General features: G+C 57.4%; 2 protein-coding genes across 2 annotated transcripts in view; one reads left to right on the forward strand and one right to left on the reverse strand.

The window, feature by feature from the left end:
- Position 1: 1 nt before the first annotated feature.
- TMED3 (transmembrane p24 trafficking protein 3) lies at positions 2–2813 on the forward strand (the record flags this gene model as incomplete). The annotated part of the gene is made up of 3 exons (XM_032794284.2): positions 2–97; positions 1445–1693; positions 2522–2813. Coding segments are annotated over 3 exons (582 nt in total), but the record flags the coding sequence as incomplete, so codon positions are not given.
- Positions 2814–15596: 12783 nt separating this feature from the next.
- LOC116833066 (gonadotropin-releasing hormone II receptor-like) overlaps positions 15597–18773 on the reverse strand; it is a 6471-nt gene continuing 3294 nt past the window's right edge. Inside the window, exons 2-3 of the mRNA XM_032794283.2 lie at positions 17286–17490; positions 15597–16057 (exon numbers count right to left, since the gene is read on the reverse strand). Of these exons, the coding sequence (XP_032650174.2) occupies positions 15597–16057; positions 17286–17490 (666 nt within the window). The remainder of the gene's footprint in view (positions 16058–17285; positions 17491–18773) is intronic.

The following is an 18773-nucleotide window of genomic DNA, read 5'->3' on the forward strand; positions in this document are numbered from 1 at the left end:
CGGGGGCGCCGAGCTCACCTTCGAGCTGCCCGACAGCGCCCGGCAGTGCTTCCACGAGCCGCTGCAGCGCGGCCTCAAGTTCACGCTGGACTTCCAGGTACTGGCGGCGGGGTCCCCCCGCTCGGCTCGGCCCGGCTCGGCCCTGGGGGAGGGGTGCCGGTTCCCCCCGATCTGCCCGGCCCGGGGGGGGGTCAGGGTTCCCCCGCTCGGCTTGGCCCGGATCGTGGGGGTGGGTGCCGGGGTCCCCCCGCTCGGCCCGGATCAGGGGGTGTGCCGAGGTCCCCCCGCTCGGCTCGGCCCGGCTCGGCCCTGGGGGAGGGGTGCCGGTTCCCCCCCGATCTGCCCGGCTCGGGGGGGGTCAGGGTTCCCCCGCTCGGCTCGGATCCGGGGGACCCCGCCAGCCAGTGCCAGGAGCCGAATGCGGCGGGTCTAGCGGCTGCACCGCGGCCCGGCTGCCTGCGGGAGCGCCCCGGGGGAGCCGCGGTCTGAGCTGGGGCAGGTGGGGCGGGGGGACCGGGCTCCGCTGCGGAGAAGCCCCAGCCACGGCCCGGCTGGCGCCTCCCTCCTGGGGCCGGGGCCGGAGCCTGCAGCACCAGGGAGAGCAGCTCAGCTCGGGCCCAGCCCCGGCGGCTGGGACCCGCTGCCTGGCTAGTCCCCTCCGGTACCTGGGCTGGGGCGGCCCCGGGTCCTCCCTGCCGGCCCGGGCTCCTGCCAGCGGCCTGGGAAGCGGGGCCGGCTGCAGGCCCCAGCGCCCTTGGGGGGCGGCAGGCGGCTCCGGTGGACCTCCCGCAGGCATCCCTGAGCAGCCACGTCCGCAGCCCCGCTGAACTCCTCGGGCAGGGGTGCCTGGGCTGGAGGGGAGCAGGGAGCGGCCTGGTGCCAGAGATCAGGGCACTTCCCAGGCTGCTCTGGGACTTGGCCCCTGTCCGGCAGCCAGCTCCGTGCGGAACCGGACCAGAACCAGCTCCAGCCTCCGCACGGGCCGGGGCTGAGGGAGGAGTGGATAGAGTTCCAGGTTTGCTGAAATGTCTGATAGAGAAAAGCTCCCTGGGCCGGGCTATGCTTTAATTAAGGCCCCAGCCGTTATTTGAAGCCCCTCTGGAGAGCACAAGTCTGAGCCCCCAGGCCAGACAAGGGCTATTGGAATATTTCTGAAAGCTACAAAATCTCCCCCAGCTTCAGGGATTCAGGGTGGTCCTGTCAGTCAGGCTCCAGGGCCAGCTCCAGCACCCCATGGGGATAGGTTTGCAAATAGCTTTTGTCCCGAAAGGCAGGATGCAAAGCCAGGGGCTGGAGCCAAGGGCCACATGGCCTGCGTTAGATCCAGGCAGTGCCATCCTCTGCTTGGAGCTCTCTGGAGACAGGCCCATACAGGTGATGAAATATTCGGTGCTATTACCAGGTTTCTGGGGAAGTCTGTGACAGACATGTTTTGTCTCCATAGGTGATTACTGGAGGGCATTACGATGTGGACTGCTACGTGGAAGATCCCAATGGGAAGACCCTTTACAAAGAAGCTAAGAAGCAGTACGACAGCTTTTCCTATCGAGCTGAAGTCGCAGGCATCTACACGTTTTGCTTTAGCAATGAGTTCTCCACTTTTTCACACAAAACTGTCTACTTTGACTTTCAAGTTGGAGACGAGCCCCCAATTCTCCCAGACATGAACCATAGGGTCACCGCCCTGACACAGGTCAGTCGGGTTCCCGTGCATGTCCATCCGTTGCATAGGAGTGGGGCAGTTTTGTAACTCTCTCTTATGGTAGAGCAGCCCAGAGCTTCTGAGGTTAGATGCCGATAACGCATGGCCAGGGTTGAGAAAGAAACGGTTGGGCCCTGGTGTGCTCACTTTAGCTCTCAGCTAAAAGCAGAACTTCCAGCCGCAGGGTAACGGTAGTGTGTGGTGCAGGGTAACGCAGCACCTGTTCCAGCAGAAGGGAAGAATGCAGCTGGCTTAGAAAAAGGGAGTGTACCAGAATCTCAGGTAAAGGACAGGCCGGCCCAACCCACACAATTCAGATCCAGAGCAGAACCTTCTCTGAGCTGGGGGCGAGGTCTTTGGGTCCATGTGTTGGCTTGGGCTTATCTCCAAGGAGAGAGAGAGGCATTGTGAGCCATGTACACACACATACACCCCTGTATTGTCAAGAGTGGCTTTGGCTTTGGGGTACCTCCAGTTCTCAGCCCCACACAGCTGGGTCTGATCAGCACCTGCAGCTCCCACTGACTCCAGCTGGAGAGCTCTGAGTGCTAGGCACCTCCAAAAGCAGGCCCCAGCGACCTCACGTTGGACACCCAAAATCAGAGATCACTCTTGAAACCTTGGGCCTGCATGTAGAAGTAGAACTGTCTTTAGCCAGAGACTCCCTCCTCTGCTGTCCCGTGAAGCCTCTGCAGCTCTCTGACATGGGAGGATGGTATTTTACTCCCTCATCAAAACAGAGCAACTATCCGCAGATCTGTGGATTGTCCCGGCCAGGCCCAGCTGTGTGTAGTTATGCAGGTGTGTTTGTTTCCCCAGATGGAATCTGCTTGTGTCACCATTCACGAAGCTTTAAATACAGTGATTGACTCCCAGACTCATTATCGGCTGCGGGAGGCTCAGGACCGGATCCGGGCTGAAGAGCTGAACAACCATGTCTCCTACTGGTCTGTGGGGGAGACCGTCCTCGTCCTCGTGGTCAGCGTCAGCCAAGTGATGCTGCTCAAGAGCTTCTTTACAGAGACGAGAGTGACCACAGGGGCCGTCAGCACGTAGGAAGCCAGAGTCGGTCCTGCGCCGTGGCACCGTGTGCCAGCGGGTTGGGTGGGGTGGGGCTGGGGGAAGCTGTGCAAGAGGCTGATGGTCACACAGTGCAGGGCTGCCGAGGGACTGAGTGGGGCCGGCCCGGCACACCTGCACTGGGAGCAGAAAGGGATTTATGGGAAAGTCACCAATGAGCAGTTTAGATGGAGTGAAAGCTGTTAATTGCCGGGGCCCAGGAAACAGTGGGTGTGCAGGGGTTAGGGGCTCTCTGTGTAGCTGAGCTGTGACTTAGGCCTGGGAAGATTAGCACCAGTTTCACTGCAATTTGTTGCATTGGTTTGACTCTTGGTTGTAACCCTGTTGCATCTTGTTGTAACATCTGTTGCATCAGGGGAGGGATAGCTCAGTGGTTTGAGCATTGGCCTGCTAAACCCAGGGCTGTGAGTTCAATCCTTGAGGGGGCCACTTAGGGATCTGGGGCAAAAATCAGTACTTGGTCCTGCCTAGTGAAGGCAGGGGGCTGGACACAATGACCTTTCAGGATCCCTTCCAGTTCTATGAGAGAGGTATATCCCCATATACTTTATTATATTATCTTCACTGCAGGGTGTAACTACACCATGCAGCCAGAGTATCTACCCCAGAGCCCACATAGGGCCACCCACTGCCAGCGTAGAGCAGAGTCCCAGGCCGGCATGGGAGAGAGTGTCACAAAGGGGCACCGGACATGTCCCATTGCACAGACAATCTGAACTGCAGTTCACCAGAGCTGCAATCCACGCTCACTGAGGTGGGCGGCGTGGCCAGGACCGATGTAGGAGTCAGAGCAACCCCACTCACCCCTACAGTGTGCCCAAACATCTGCCTATCGTCAGGCAGCCCCCTCAGCCCAGGGTCACCAGGGTGCCAGGAACTTGCCCAGAGCATGCCACGTGAGGTGTGGCTCCTGCTTCCAACCAGAGAAGCTAAAAACCCTACTCATCTTTTTAATGGAAGCTGAAATTCTCCCATAATCCCAGGACTCCAGGAGCTGGGCCTTACAGAGAAGCACCAAATATCACGAGAGGCTCAGTAAAAGTGGCAGAAATTGGCAGATCTTGACTCCCTCCGGGTTTGTTTGTGCTAGAAGGAATCATGTGGCCCCAGAGAGTCAGAGAGGTTAAGGCCAGAAGAGGCCATTTGATCACCAGCCTGACCTCCTGTATAGCATTGGCCACCAGCACCACACGCTAGCCCCCCTCCCGAAATGAGCCCAACGTATTACAGCCCACGTGAGACTGGGCTGTTACGTGCCACAGGCAGAGAACAGGCAGGACTGCAGTGCACCAATGCCCAAGGCACCTGCAGTGGCAGGGAAACAATTGAATATGCCCAGATAATCCTGTCAAGCAACCCCCACCCACACACAGCAGGGAGGTGAAAACCCCCCAGGGTTGCTGCCAAGCTGACCCAGGGAAAATCCCTTCCTGACCCTGAGCAGCTGACCAAGCACCAGCCAGCCCAGCACCTGGAGGAAAGAGTGCTCGCGGCCACCCCAGAGCTGTGGGCCTTCCTGTCCCATAGCCCATCTCCTGGCATGGCCGTCTCCGATGCTCCATGCAGTCAATAGATCAGGCCCCATTCAGAGGAAGGAAAGTTAGAAACCAAACACTCACCCAAAATACACTGGAGTGCACAGGAGAATCCTGCCCTGGCTGCTGCAGGGATCAGCGGAAGCCCTGAGGCGGGACCTTTAGGAACATGATGGAAACCAGAAAGGCAAATGAAGTGTGGAGGGGAAGTTAGCCTTGGAACAATTTCCCAAGGAGTGTGGTGGAGGCTCCATCACAGGCAATTTTTAAATCACGATGGGATGTTTTGCTCCAAGGTCTGCTCCCAAGGCAGGTCTCTGGCCCGTGCTGTACTCAGGGGCAGCCTGGGGGATCGCTGGTCCCTTCTGGCCTGTGCTCTGTGAATCTGGGGCTGCTGAGCCCCCTCATGGAACAGTCCAGGGGTCCCTTCCCTAGCACAGCCCACTGGGATGCCCTGCTCTGCTCAGACAGCAAGGCCTCCTGGGCCAATGTCCTGGTATTTCTTCAGAACACAAAGCAGGAGTCACATGGGCCAGGCCAGCCACTGTCCCAGGAGAGAGCCCATGATTTAACCACTATGCCTGAATACACCCCACATCGCCCGCGACAGATCTAGCGGCTGCTCCCACAGGCTGTTATGCAAGAACCGTTACAATACCAGTATTGGTCAAACAATGCTTTGCACTAAGCCTCCAAAATGGGGGCGGGGGGGAGTAGGAATTGCAATTACTCAGTTCAGCAGGGCTGACGCCGCTGGATGCAGCCTTTGCCACTTCTCAATAAACTCAGGAGCCCACAGTTTTCTTTCACCACTGATTAGACACACTGGGCAGTGCGATACAAAACAGCCAGTCGAAGTGCTTGTTGTCCTCTCAGGCACAGCTACTGCCCTGTCAGCCCCTCCTGTGTTCACTGTTTGTAACACCCATGTTCTAGGGAGCCTTCAATAAAATGCATTTCCTACCGATTCCATCGTCCTCCTTTGGCAATTCAACAGCTGTTCCTGCAGGCCCCTGTCAGCTGCATGTCACTGCTCACCCTGTACCCCCTACGCTGGCCGCTGGAGCAGAACTCTGGGAACTGCAGACCCCATCCTGCTCCCCTGCACTCGCCTTGCCTGAGTCCCAGCTTGCTTGGCTCCAGGCCCCAGATCCACAGCTGGGTTAAATCAGCATAATTCCCTTGGCTACCCTACTGAAGCTGTGCTGAATAAACCAGCTGAGCAGCTGGCCCCTGGCTTGAGCAGCGTTCCTGTGGGTTTGTGACAGCAGAGCCTTGTCATTACTGCAGCTGGGCAGCAGAGGGTACCCATGGGACTTCTGTAGCCCAATTCTGCACTCCCTGGCCCGCAGCTCACCCCCGGCCTTGTGTGAGCCCTGCCTGCTTTGACACTCTCCTCCCCTGGCTACTGCAGGAAGGGTTTATAACCCAGCTAGCGAGCCTCCTGCCTGGTCCGTGTTCCCTCACGGAGGGCTTGTGGCTTGGACCCTGCTCCATGGGAAAGTCTTCAGCGGCTGCCTTTGAACGCCGCCCGTGCAGGCAGCTCACCTGCCCCATGGCAGCCGTCGCCCAGACGGGCTAGCAGAGGCATTTCTCTTTGAGCTGCTGTCAAATGCTTGGAAGGGCTGAATGATGCCTACGTGGCCTGACCTAAGGCGTCACCAGTGGCCCAAGGTGGGCTGAGCCCTCCTGACTGTGGAAGAGAAGTGCTGGGTGGGGGCAAACCCCTCCCCCAGGTGAGGTGCCACATGGCAGCAGGGAAGCCCAGAACGTGGTAGGCTACTGAGAGGACTATCCCAGCATGGAGCACAGAGCGAAAAGCCCCAGTTCTGGGCTCCATCTTGCTGCCTTTCCCCTGGGGAGGATCCCCACTGATTTCAGGAGGCCCAGAGGTGCAGGTGTAGTATTGGGGAAAGAGGGTCATCATGGGCTGTGATGGAGTTGGAATTTTTTGTGATATTTTTATGAGTCCTATGTGTGCCTCAGTTTCCCTTATGCTTTGCATGGCTACCCACCTGTGGGAGGATTGAGTGTACTCACTGGGCAGGCTAAGAGATGTGGGGGGAGGGTGTAACCTAGCTGACTGAGCTGACCGGGGTCATTAAAAAGGATTGGCTGGGGCTGACCCATATCAATGGAAAATTCCAGAACACAATGGAAAGCCCAGTCACTGGGATATTGACACCTAGCAACCAAGGACCCAAAGGGAAGAGGATTTCCCCACCACTCAGCAGGAGGCAGGGTGGGGAAACCCAACAACAAAGGACTGGAAGGTGTGGAGGGGGGGAACTAAGGACTTGGCTTTTCACCTAGGAACTAAGGAAGGCAGTCAGGGAGAGACAGAGCCTGAACTGGGCTTCACGGCAGCGGGGCTGGTGAAGTGCTCTGGGCTGACCAGCATGGACCTTCATTTCTCTGTGCTGCCCGAAGGCCTCCCTAGGCTTGTCCAGGTGACAATAAACCCGACTGTTTTCACAGCATGTCCCTGCAGCCGCTGGGCAGGGTGCTTAGTCTCTGCAGAGTGGGTGAGTCTCTGCCCGGCTGTCCCAGTTGGACTCGCTGGGCAGGGCTCCCGCTGTGAAGCAGGAGGGCTGGTGCCCCAGAGGTTGTCTCCAGAGGTGGTGAGAATGTGTGGCGGACCCTGAAGGTAGAGTGAGACACCCCCCCCCGGGGTGTCTGAGCCATTAAAGGGGCTCTCCCAAGAGACTGTTCCAAAGCTGGGGCCATAGCACCAAGACACAATCTGTGGGTAGCCAGGACATGCAGCTGCAGTTCGGCATGGCCCACCCACCCACACAGCCTAACGTTGTCCCACCTACATGCCCAAGGAATGGCCCCTCCAGGACACCCCCCACCACATCTGGGGTCCAGTTCAGTGGCAGTGCAAAGTGACACCCAGCGCTCCAGCTAGCGGTGCAGATCTGCAGGCCTCGGCAGCCAGCATCCCCGGGGTGGGCCCTGGCTGTGCAGGAGAGGTCTGGTGACCATGTAACCATTCAGTAACACTTGACGCGATCCCACCTGACATCCTCATCAGCAAACTAGGGAAACGTGGTCAAGATGAAATCACTATGAAGTTGGGTGAACAGCTGGTTGAAAGACCAAAATCAAACCAACGCTTCACTGTCAAACTGGGGTCCCACAGGGTGAGTCCCGGGTCCAGTTCTATACAGCATTTCCATGAGTGACTTGGAGAACGGAGTGGGGAATGTGCTCACACAATCTGCAGGTGACACCAGGCTGGAGGGTTGCAAGCAGCTGGAGGACAGGATTCGGATTAAAAACAACCTTGACAAATTAGAGAACAGATCTGAATTCACCAAGGTGAGATTCACCATAGACAAGTGCAAAGTAGTTCACTTAGGAAGGAAAACTCAAACATACAACTACACAGTGGGGAGTAGCTGGCCAGGTGCTGGTGATTAGAGTGGATCACGGACTGAATGAGAGTCAAAATGTGGTGCAGTTGCAAAAATGGCGAATGTCATTCTGGGGTGTATAGTCAGGAGTGTCGGAGATAAAACACAGGAGGTAACGTCCCACTCTACTCGGCAGTGGGGAGGCCCCAGCTGGAGCACCATGTCCAGGTTTGGACCCCACACTTCAGGAAAGATGTGGACATATTGGAGAGAGTCCAGAGGAAAGCAACAAAAGTGATAAAGGTTTAGAAAACCCGACCTGTGAGGAGAGGTTTAAAAAAACTGGGCATGTTTAGTGGAGAAAAGAAGACAGAGGAGGGATCTAACACCAGTCTTCAAATCTGTGAAGGGCTGTTCTGAAGAGGACGGGGATCAATTGTTCTCCATGTCCACGGAAGGTAGGACAGGAAGTGATGGGCTTAGTCTGCAGCAGGGGAGATTTAGGAGAAATGTTCTAACCGTGAATGTAGTTACATTGTGGACTAGGCTGTCACGCAGACCCCCAAACCAGCTGTATGAAGCAGTCAAGTCAAAGTGGCAGTCAAAAAAGCGAACAGGATGTTGGGAATCATTAAGAAAGGGATAGTTAATAGAGACAGAAAATACCATATTGCATCTACTAAATCCATGGGACGCCCACATCTTGAATACTGGGTGCAGATGTGGTCGCCCCATCTCAAAAAAAGATATGTTGGAACTGGAAAAAGTTCAGAAAAGGGCAACAAAAATGATGAGGGGTGTGGAACGGCTGCCGTTTGAGGAGAGATTAATAAGACTGGGACTTTTCAGCTTGGAAAAGAGACGACTAAGGGGCGGGGATATGATAGAGGTCTATAAAATCATGAGTGATGTGGAGAAAGTAAATGAGGACGTGTTATTTACTCATTCTCATAACACAAGAACTAGGGCTCACCCAATGAAATTAATGGGCAGCAGGTTTTAAAGAAACGCAAGGAAGTATTTCTTCACACAATGCACAGTCAAGTTGTGGAACTCCTTGCCAGAGATGTTGTGAAGGCCAAGACTATAACAGGATTCAAAAAAGGACTAGATATGTTCATGGAGGACAGGTCCTATGACAGGTTCGGTCACAGAGACCCCATTGGGACTGTCACCTGATGTGCTGAGACTACCTCTGAGCCTGTTTTCCCTGTCCGCTTGGGACTCCAGAACCCTGCCTTATTGAGCCAGACATGCTAGCCTGCTGCAACACAGACCCAGGGTCTGGGCCACATCCCCAAAGCTGCAGGCTTTAAGTGAAAACAGCTTTGTAGGTTTCCTGCTTCCAACACCCAGACACACAGTTCCCAATGGGATCCAAACCCTCAATAAATCCATTGTGCTTTGTATAAAGCTTATACAGGGTAAACTCATAAATTGTCCATCCTCTGTAACACTGACAGAGAGAGATGCACAGCTGTTTGCTCCTCCAGGTATTAATCACTTACTCTGGGTTTATTAATAAACAAATGATTTTATTAAGTATAACAAGTAGGATTTAAGTGGTTCCAAGTAATAACAGACAGAACAAAGTAAGTTACCAAGCAAAATCAAACAAAACATGCAAGTCTAAGCTGACTACATTAAGAAACTGAAGACAAGTAAAATCTCACCCTCAGAGATGGTCCAATCAGCTTCTTTCACAGACTAGACTCCTACCTAGTCTGGGCCCAAACCTTTCCCTGGTACAGTGCTTGTTAGTTCCAGCAGGCATCTTAGGTGGAAAACAGGGGCTTTCTCATGGCCACCCCTTTGTTCTGTTCCACCCCTTTTTATAGCTTTGGCACAAGGCGGGACTCTTTTGTCTCTCTGGGTCCCCACCCCCCTTCTAAATGGAAAAGTACCAGATTTAAGATTGATTCCAGTATCAGGTTATACTTCAGATTTCTAGCTTGAGATACAAGAATGATACATGTATACAAAGAGGAGGAATATATTCAGTAGGTTATAACCTTTGTTATGATCCCTTACAAGAGCCCTTTTGCATACAGCATATTCCAGTTACATCATAGTCACACTCATTAGCACATTTCCATAAAACATCTACAGTGCAACGTCATGGGTCCATCAATGGCAGGGATGGTGTCCCTAGCCTCTGTCTGCCAGAAGCTGGGAGTGGGCGACAGGGGATGGATCACTTGATGATTACCTGCCTGGCATTGGCAGAAGACAGGACACTGGGCTAGAGGGATCTTTGGTCTGACCCAGTCTGGCTGTTCTGATGTTCTCACAATGCAAACGCTCAAGTTTTCCCTTACGACATGGGAGCCAGCTGCTAGAAGTGAGATTAATACTGGAGCCACTCACCAGCATTCAATAGTATGAGCACCAAACACGCCCTTATCACTCTACTGTAACAACACGAACACCCAGCTGAGCTGGACTGATCCCAGCTATGTACTTGGAGTCCCGCTGAGACATGGGGATCGTGGCACAAGCTGGCGCTGAGCTGCCAGCATCACACCAGGAGATCAGGACACCAAGTGCAGATGGAAGAAGGTACCAAGACTGCCTGGGAATCCCAGGGTAGCACTGTGACATTATTGATATAAACTGGGACCATATAGAACATGGGTTGCAACCAAGGTTCTGTAGTGGCACCAAATCCTATGTAAAGGGGGTCATATAAGGTGTCTAAGACCAGGTTACGGGTTACTGGTTATGATTATGCTGTCTGTATGTCTGTATCATTTTTGTAGTTGAAGTTATGAATATTGGCTGTATACTGTCTGTATTTCAAACTTGTGCTGTGTTACTGGGAAAGATTCCAGACAAGTTGGTGTCAGCTCTGCTTAGCCTGCTTGATGGCCCATTAAGGACCATCAACTACACAATTGACCCATTGAGAGGAGGCAGATACGCCTTGTGACTCAGCAGGGTGTGCAGAAACTGGCCCATGTGACTGCAGACTCCATTTTGCTGTAACTTTCCACAGTAGGAACAAAGAAGTGTTCTTACACCTGGAAAGGCCTATATAAGACGGAGGCCTCATCTCCATCTTGTCTTCAATCCTGCTTCTTACCTCTGGAGGGACTTTGCTACAAGCTGAAGCTCTGCACAAAGGACTGAACGACCCATCCCAGCGGGGGATGTACTCCAGAGACTTGATTTGAACCTGCAGTTTACTCCATCACTGCTACAAGCCTGAACTAAGAACTTTGCCATTACTGTATGTAATTGATTCCATTTAACCAATTCTAGCTCTCATCTCTATCTTTTTCCTTTTATGAATAAACCTTTAGATTTTAGATTCTAAAGGATTGGCAACAGCGTGATTTGTGGGTAAGATCTGATGTGTATATTGACCTGGGTCTGGGGCTTGGTCCTTTGGGATCGAGAGAACCTTTTTCTTTTACTGGGGTGTTGGTTTTCATAACCATTCATCCCCAGGACGTGTGGGACTGGTGGTGATACTGGGAGACTGGAGTGTCTAAGGAAATTGCTTGTGTGACTTGCGGTTAGCCAGTGGGGTGACACCGAAGTCATTTTTGTCTGGCTGGTTTGGTTTGCCTTAGAGGTGGAAAAACCCCAGCCTTGGGCTGTGACTGCCCTGTTTGAGCAATTGGTCCTGATTTGGCACTCTCAGTTGGGTCCCGCCAGAACCACATCGTCACAAGCACATTCTCTGAACCCACACTGACCCAGGCGCCACCATCCCCGCCTCCAGGAGTGCCTCTCAGCCCCCTCCAGCTCCTGCCAGCCTAGATCTCAGGGCTCCTGCTGGCCCAGCACCCAACACCAGTGAGGTGCTGCAGGAGCCTGTCCTGAGTCAGCCTGAGGAGATTGATATCCATGTCCCCATGCTTCCTGGACACCTGGTGGGCAGGGGATGGGGCAGAGGCACCAGGAAGGGGGGTGATTCGCTTGCTAATCTCACCTCCTTGCAACCCATGAGCCATGGCCAACCTATTCCCCTGCCCATCCCTGTCTCTCCTCCCAGGTCCTGCAGCAAAATGCTCTCCCACCCCCTCACACACACATTCTGGCCAGGAGAGCTGGGCAGAGCTCAGGGTCTGGGACTGGCTCTTCCCACCTACTCAGCCTGGCCCTGCATCCTGTGTGGAGCGGGGGCAAGCAGGGCAGTGGGGGTGCAAGTACAAGGGGAGAGAGCAGGTGGAGCCGCTGATCTAGGAGCAAGGTTCTAACTGCTGGAGTGTCTGCCAAGGCCCCGAGATTAGCTGGTCTCCCACAGCAAGTGCTGGCTGTGCCAGCTGGAGATGCAGCAAAGCCAGCTGGTGACGCACACTCTGCTCTGCACCCAGCTGGCCATGTTCCAGCCCCTCATCCGGGAAAGGGCCCTTCAGGGTCCATCCCAGGAGGAGCGTGAGGCCCTGCCAGGTGCTAGGGACAGGGAACCTGGTCCAGAACCTCCCAGCTCCAGGGCCAGCTCAGCCCAGCAAAGTCCTCACTCCTGGTCACCCCATGGGTCCTACACTGCCCCAAATCCCCCCTACAGATGGCAGGAACCCAGACAGCCTGCTCTCCCCTCCGCAGGACGGGCGTTTCGTGGCCTGCCCAGTGTGCAGCTGACATTGACCCCGGAGGCGTAGCCATGAAGAGCTCCACTGCCAGGGGAGCAGCGACCTTCAGTGAGAGCAGCGAGGCTCTAGTTTCCAGGAGAACAATCTCGCAGGATTAAGGGGTGGGACAGAGCCCATGAGCTGGAGCCAAACATCAGTGTCCATCTGGCCCCACCTGCACTGACAGGTGGGGTGGGAGTGCATGTTTCGGGGTGGGGCCAGAAATGAGGGGTTCACGTGCAGAGGGGGGTCTAGCTGGGGGTGTGGTCTCTGGTATGGGGCCAGGGATGAGGGATTTGGGGTGCAGGAGAGGGCTCTGAGCGGTGCTTACCTCAGGAGGCCCCTGGAAGCAGCAGCATATCCCCCCTCTGGCTCTTATGTGAAGGTGCACGCTGCCCCGTTCGCAGGCACCGCCCCCGCAATGCCCATTGGCCATGGTTCCTGGCCAATGGGAGCTGCAGAGCCGGCACTTGGGGCAGCGGAAGTGTGCAGAGCCCCCTGCCTGCCCTTACATATAGGAGCCCGAGATGGGGACATGCCACTTCTTCCAGGAGTCACGCGGTGCCACAGCAGGCCTGGAGCCTGCCTTAGCCCCACTGTGTCACCAACCAGACCTTTAACAGCCCGCTCAGCTCCAGGGTCCCTTGGCAACCCTGTGGGGAGATACGGCCCCAGCCCCTGAGCCCCACTTCCTTTCAAGACAGGGCAGTTGTCAGTCAAAACTCCCATTATGAATATTTATGGAACAGGAGGAGCCAAATCCACCCCTCAAAAAAGTTTGGGAAGGGAAGGAATCAAACTCTTGAGCTCTGGAATTACAGGAGGGCTGGGAGTCAGGATTGAGGGGCACTGCAGAGCTGTGGAGGGGAGCTCATGGCTGGGATAGCGGGGGGGCTGCGGGTCGGGATTGAGGAGCACCGCAGAGCTGTGGAGAGGAGCTCATGGCTGGGATAGCGGGGGGCTGTGGGTTGAGATAGAGGAGCACCGCAGAGCTGTGGGGGTGTCCAGGGCTGATATAGCGGGGGGCTGCAGGTCAGGATTGAGGGGCACCGCAGAGCTGTGGAGGGGAGCTCATGGCTGGGATAGCGGGGGGCTGTGGGTTGGGATTAAGGAGCACTGCAGAGCTGTGGGGGTGCCCAGAGATGGGCTAGTAGGGGCTGTGGGTTGGGATTGAGGGGCACTGCAGAGTTGTGGGGGATCCCAGGGCTGGGCTAGCAGGGGCTGTGGGTTGGGACTGAGAGGCACTGTAGAGCTGTGGGGGTGCTCATTGCTGAGCTAGCAGTGGCTGTGGGTTGGGATTGAGGGAAATTGGCAGAGCTGTGGGGGTGCCCAGGGCTGGGATAGCAGGGGGCTGCAGGTCAGGATTGAGGGGCACCGCAGAGCTGTGGGGGTGCTCACAGCTGGGATAGCGAGGGGCTGCGGGTCAGGATTGCGGGGCACCGCAGAGCTGGGGATGCTGTACCAAAGCAGGGAGGATGGGAGTCTTACTGTCGCTGGCTCCGGCTGATGCTCCTGGTCCCCCCACCCCCAACACATTTCTTCCTCTAGAGCAGATGCCACTGGCTCAGTGCAGCCCCCCGCTGGGCTGGGGATTGGGACATGATCAAAGGGCTCCAGCTCCCTGGGGCCACCTGGGGCCTGGCACCATTCGCACCACAGCTCAGGGCCAAGCAGAGTCCAGGCAGCTGGGTTGGAGCAGAGACACAAAGGGGGGGAGGACAACACAGGACTTTCTACCAGGGAAGCTGCTGGCGGCGCCGCCTGGGACACATGCCCACACGCGCCCTGTCCTGCCCCCTCTGTACACTGGGACTGGCCTGGTGGAGCAGGGCTGGCTGACACTACCATTGCCAGTTGGCTGGTGCAGTCAGCAGGAGCCTAGCTCCTGCCACGCGCTCTGTGATTCACCCTTCCTGGTGCCCTGCACGGCCCCTCTCGTGTGCAGCCAGCACCCTCGGGGCCAGAGCAGAGAGACCCACCCTGCCAGGGACCAGGGTGGAGCAGGGAAGCTCACCCGCTCCAGGAGCCCAGCGGAGCCAGCACCAGCATCGGCCTGTCATAGCTTTCCTACTCAGATCTGAACCTTAGAGTTCAGAAAATAAGATGCTAGCATGAAACCTCCAAGCTTAATTACCAGCTTAGATCTGATATCACTGCCACCAGACAGGAATTTCAGTGCCTGCCTCACTCTGGTTCCCCCAGAGACTCCATGGGAACCCCAAGACTCAGATGCCCTGAGTCTCACCACAAAGGGAAATAACCCCCCGCTTCCCCTTGTTCTTCCTTCGTTTATTCCTCCCCAGGCTTGCCCCTCCCGGTGGGTTACCCTGGAAGATACTGTACTAAAACTCCTTGAAATTAACAAAACAGAGAGCGGACAATTACCTTCCCCCCCTCCTTTCTTTTCCCTTCCCACCTAAGTCTGCTTGTGAGCTGCAGGCTCATCAACCCCCTTGAGCCCCCCCACTAGGAAAAATGCCAAAACAGGTTCTTATAAAAAGAAAAGCCTTTATCGTAAAAAGAAAGAAAAAGACATAAAAATGGTCTCTGTATCAAGGTTGACAATATACAGGGTTATTGGTTAAAAGAAAACATGAATAAACAGCCTTATTCAAAAAGAAATACAATTTAAACATTCCACCCAACTACACACATGTAAATACAAAAACAATATAAAAACCTATATTGTCTTATACCTGCACTTACAACTGGGAAACAGCAAGTTAGGAAACCATGAAGGTAGAGAGCATCCTCTCGAGCCGAGAGAGCACCAGAGTCACAGACAAAAAGACACACACCCAAAAATCCCTCCCTGAGCTTTGAAAAAAATCCGGTTCCTGATTGGTCTCTGGTCAGGTGTTTGGTTCCCTATGTTTAACCGTTTACAGGGTTGAACGGAAACGTTAACCCTTAGCTATCTGTTTATGACACGGCCCCAAATAACCTCAGAAGGGAAACTTCCCCCTTGGCCTGCCCCCTGCCTGCCGGGCCCTGTGGGACTCCTGGCCCACACAGCTGCTTGTGTCCAGACTCACACCCTTTCCCTCATCCTAGGGAAAGAGAGACCCTGGAGAGGACCCAGCTCCTGTCACTGCCTGCCCCTGCTCTCCCAGTGCCCCCCACACCCTGCCCCAGCTCCACCACTCCTGATGTCTGGTGGGGAGCGTGGGAAGCCCAGAGGCAGAAGGAGATGCCTGGCTTGCCCTGCCCCTGAGGGTCAGCTCCAGGGGCCCGTCTTCTCCCGCAGCACACTGACCCCTCACAGCCCCAGGCCGAGCTGGGCACCAGGGCAGGGCCCACCAACGCAGCCTTTACCCAGGGCCCCAGGCAGGCCCTGGCCTCACAGGTAGCTGCTGTTGACATTGCTGGTCCCATTGCCCAGGTAGCTCTGTGCTGTGGGCGTCTCGTGTGCCGGAGTGGCCGTGGCACCCCGCTTGGCGTGCAAGGAGGTGGCGGAGCAGCGCGAGGATCCAGTTGGCGGGGAACAGGGCTCGGGCCCCGCTCCATGCCCGCCCCAGCAGCAGTGCCCCAGCCCCCTGTGGAAGGGGATGGTGAAGAGGCCATAGGTGAGGGGGTCCAGGCAGGCGTTGAGGAGGCCGAAGATGAAGAGGATGTGGGTGAGGGACTGTGAGACCGTCTCCTCCATGGCGCGGGGGCAGAACCAGTACCAGAGGCCCAGCAGGTAGTAGGGCGTCCAGCACACGATGAAGGAGCTGACGATGACCAGGCTCAGCTTGAGCACACGCAGTCGCGCCCGCGGGATGTTGTTGGTGGAACGGCGCAGGGGCACCTCCTTGGAGACTAGAGCAACACGGAGCAGGGCTGTCAGGGCAGGGCGCAGCCCCCACACACCACGTTAGCCATGGGGGGAGCTGGCAAACCCCAGGGCCCAGCCCCCTGCCCTGCCCCACACTGCGCAGCGTGCTGGATCGATGGGCTTGGCTGCTAGCCAGTGGCATCTCTCCGTCCGAAGGGAGCCCTGGCCTCGTGGGCCGAGCTGTGAGCCCAGGGCCAGGCTCGCCGCACCACTTCACACGGGGCAGCCAGCCCTCTGGGAAACCGGGCCCTACAGACGAGCCTCGGGGCAGGGACCTTGGGCCTGATTCTGGAACTCAGGAGCGGTCCAACCCTCAGCATGAGCCAGAGCCGCCTCAGGGCCCCCTTCAGCTTCTCCTCAGCCCCTCTCAGCCCCATGTGTCCCCAGGCCCACGCCCAGCCCAGCCCAGCCCCCAGATCCCCCACCACTGGGTTCTCCCCAGCCCCTCCCCAAACCCCCTCCCAACCACACCCGTTGGTCCCCCCAGGCCCACACGCCCAGCCCACTGCCGCAAGCCCCCAGATCCCCCCCCACTTGGGTTCTCCCCCGCCCCTCCCCAACACGCCCCGTTGTGTTCCCCAGAACACCATTGCCCCAGCCCACAGCCCAAGCCCCCAAGATTCTCAACCACTGGGTTATCTCCCGCAGCCCTCCTCCCAACCACGTTCGTGTGTCCCCAGGGCCCACCAGCCGCAAGCCCCAGCCCAGCGCCCCAGATCCACCACTGGTCTATCTCCCCAAGCCCCCGTCCCGCACCCCAACCCCGGTGTTCCCCAGGCCCCACAGACCACCAGCCCACGCAAGACGACACCAGCCCCCAGCCAAAGTCGGCATCCCCCACTGGTGTTCCTCCCCAGCCCCCTCCGCCAACCGCGTGTTGGTGTCCCCAGGCCCACTACGCCCAGCCCCAGCCTCAGCCCCTCATGATCCCCCAACTGGGTTCTCTCGCCAGCACCCTTCCCCAAAAAACCCTGTGTGTCCCCCAGACCCCCACGCCCCAGCCCAAACCAAGGCCCAGGCCCCCAGATCCACCACTGGCCACTGGGTTCTCCCCAGCCCCTCCCCAACCCCGTGTGTCCCCAGGCCCACGCCCAGCCCAGCCCAGCCCCAGATCCACCACTGGGTTCTCCCCAGCCCCTCCCCAACCCCGTGTGTCCCCAGGCCCACGCCCAGCCCCACACAGCCTCCTGCCACTAGCCCCAGTGCACTCACAGAGGCTGGTGCCCATGCGGCGGGAGATCTCCAGCAGGATGCGGGAGTAGCAGCAGACCATGATGAGCAGGGGCAGGAGGAAGAGGCAGGTGAAGCCCAGCATGTTGTAGGCCATCTCGTGCCAGCGCCGGGGGAAGCTGCCCTGCGTGGTGCATTGGGTGAAGTTCTGCGGGGAGCGGATGGTGACTGTATGGAACAGGAACAGCTGGAAGCAAAGCGGAGCGAAAGAGAGGAGAGCTGGACCCCTGTGTGGGCCCGCACCTGACCCAGCGAGGCCACGAGCGAGAGAGAGAGAGGGCTCTGCCAGCCCCCCACCCCTCTGACACCTGGGTGAGGGCCAGCGCTTGGAACCACACACATTTGTGGGCCAAGCTAGCCTGCTGGGGACCTGGACATCGGGGGACAAGAGGCTGTTCCAGCCCCCCACGCCTTGTGGGGTGAGCTGAGCCACAGGGAGATGGGGGCATCCACCCAGCTCCGGAGAGACGGCTGCCGGGAATGACTTTTCCATGAGGGAGCCCCCCAGAGAGCTCCCCGCACACCGTCCACCCCTCAGCTCACACTGCTGCTCCCCGACTCACAGCCCCAGCAGGCTCCTGGGAGCCCCCTTCAGCCAGCAGGGAGAGGAGCAGTGCAGCGTCAGGCGCCCCCTCCATGTGAGATGAGTTTGGGGGGCCCAGCAGTTCCCATTCTGCACACAACTAACAGCACAAGATCCTCACCCATTGCTAAGTGGCCCAGCAAACTCTGCTCCGCTCAGGAGGCTGCGATTGAGGGGGGAACGAGCAGCTTTGGCAGAACTGGAACAGGAGTCCAGGGCTGAGACAGCAGGGGCTGTGGGACAGATACCTGCGGGGGGGAGAACGGGGCGGTATCCGGGGTGGGAGAGGAAGTGGGTATCTAAGGAATGGGGACCGGTGGGTACCTGGGGTGGCAGGGGGAGCGGGTACCTGGGACTGGAGGGGCAGTGGGTCTCTGAAGGGTGGGGACCAGTGGGTACCCGGGGCAGGAGGGGCAGCGGGTATCTGGGGTGGCAGAGGCAGTGGGTACCTAGTGGGTGGGGACCGGCGGGCACCTGGGGCAGGAGGGGCAGTGGGGACCTGGGGCGTGGGGACCCATGGGGACCTGGGGCTGGAGGGGCAGCAGGTATCTGGGTTGGGAGGGGCAGCAGGTATCTAGGGGATGGGGACCGGTGGGTACCTGGGGTGAGAGGGGCAGTGGGTATCTAGGAGGTGGAGACCAGCAGGTACCTGGGGCGGGAGGGGCAGTGAGTACCTGGGGAGTGGGGACCGGTGGGTACCTGGGGCAGTGGGGTAGCGGGTACCTGGGGCTGGAGGGGCAGCGGGTTTCTGGGGGGTGGGGACCAGCGGGTACCTGAGGCGGGAGGGGCAGTGGGTATCTGGGGGTTGGGGACCGGCAGGTACCTGGGGTGATAAGGGCAGCGGGGACCTGGGGTGGGAGGGGCAGTGGGTAACTGGGGGGCGGGGA

Source organism: Chelonoidis abingdonii, chromosome 9, assembly GCF_003597395.2.
Source record: "Chelonoidis abingdonii isolate Lonesome George chromosome 9, CheloAbing_2.0, whole genome shotgun sequence".
NCBI classification, from domain to species: Eukaryota; Metazoa; Chordata; order Testudines; family Testudinidae; genus Chelonoidis; species Chelonoidis abingdonii.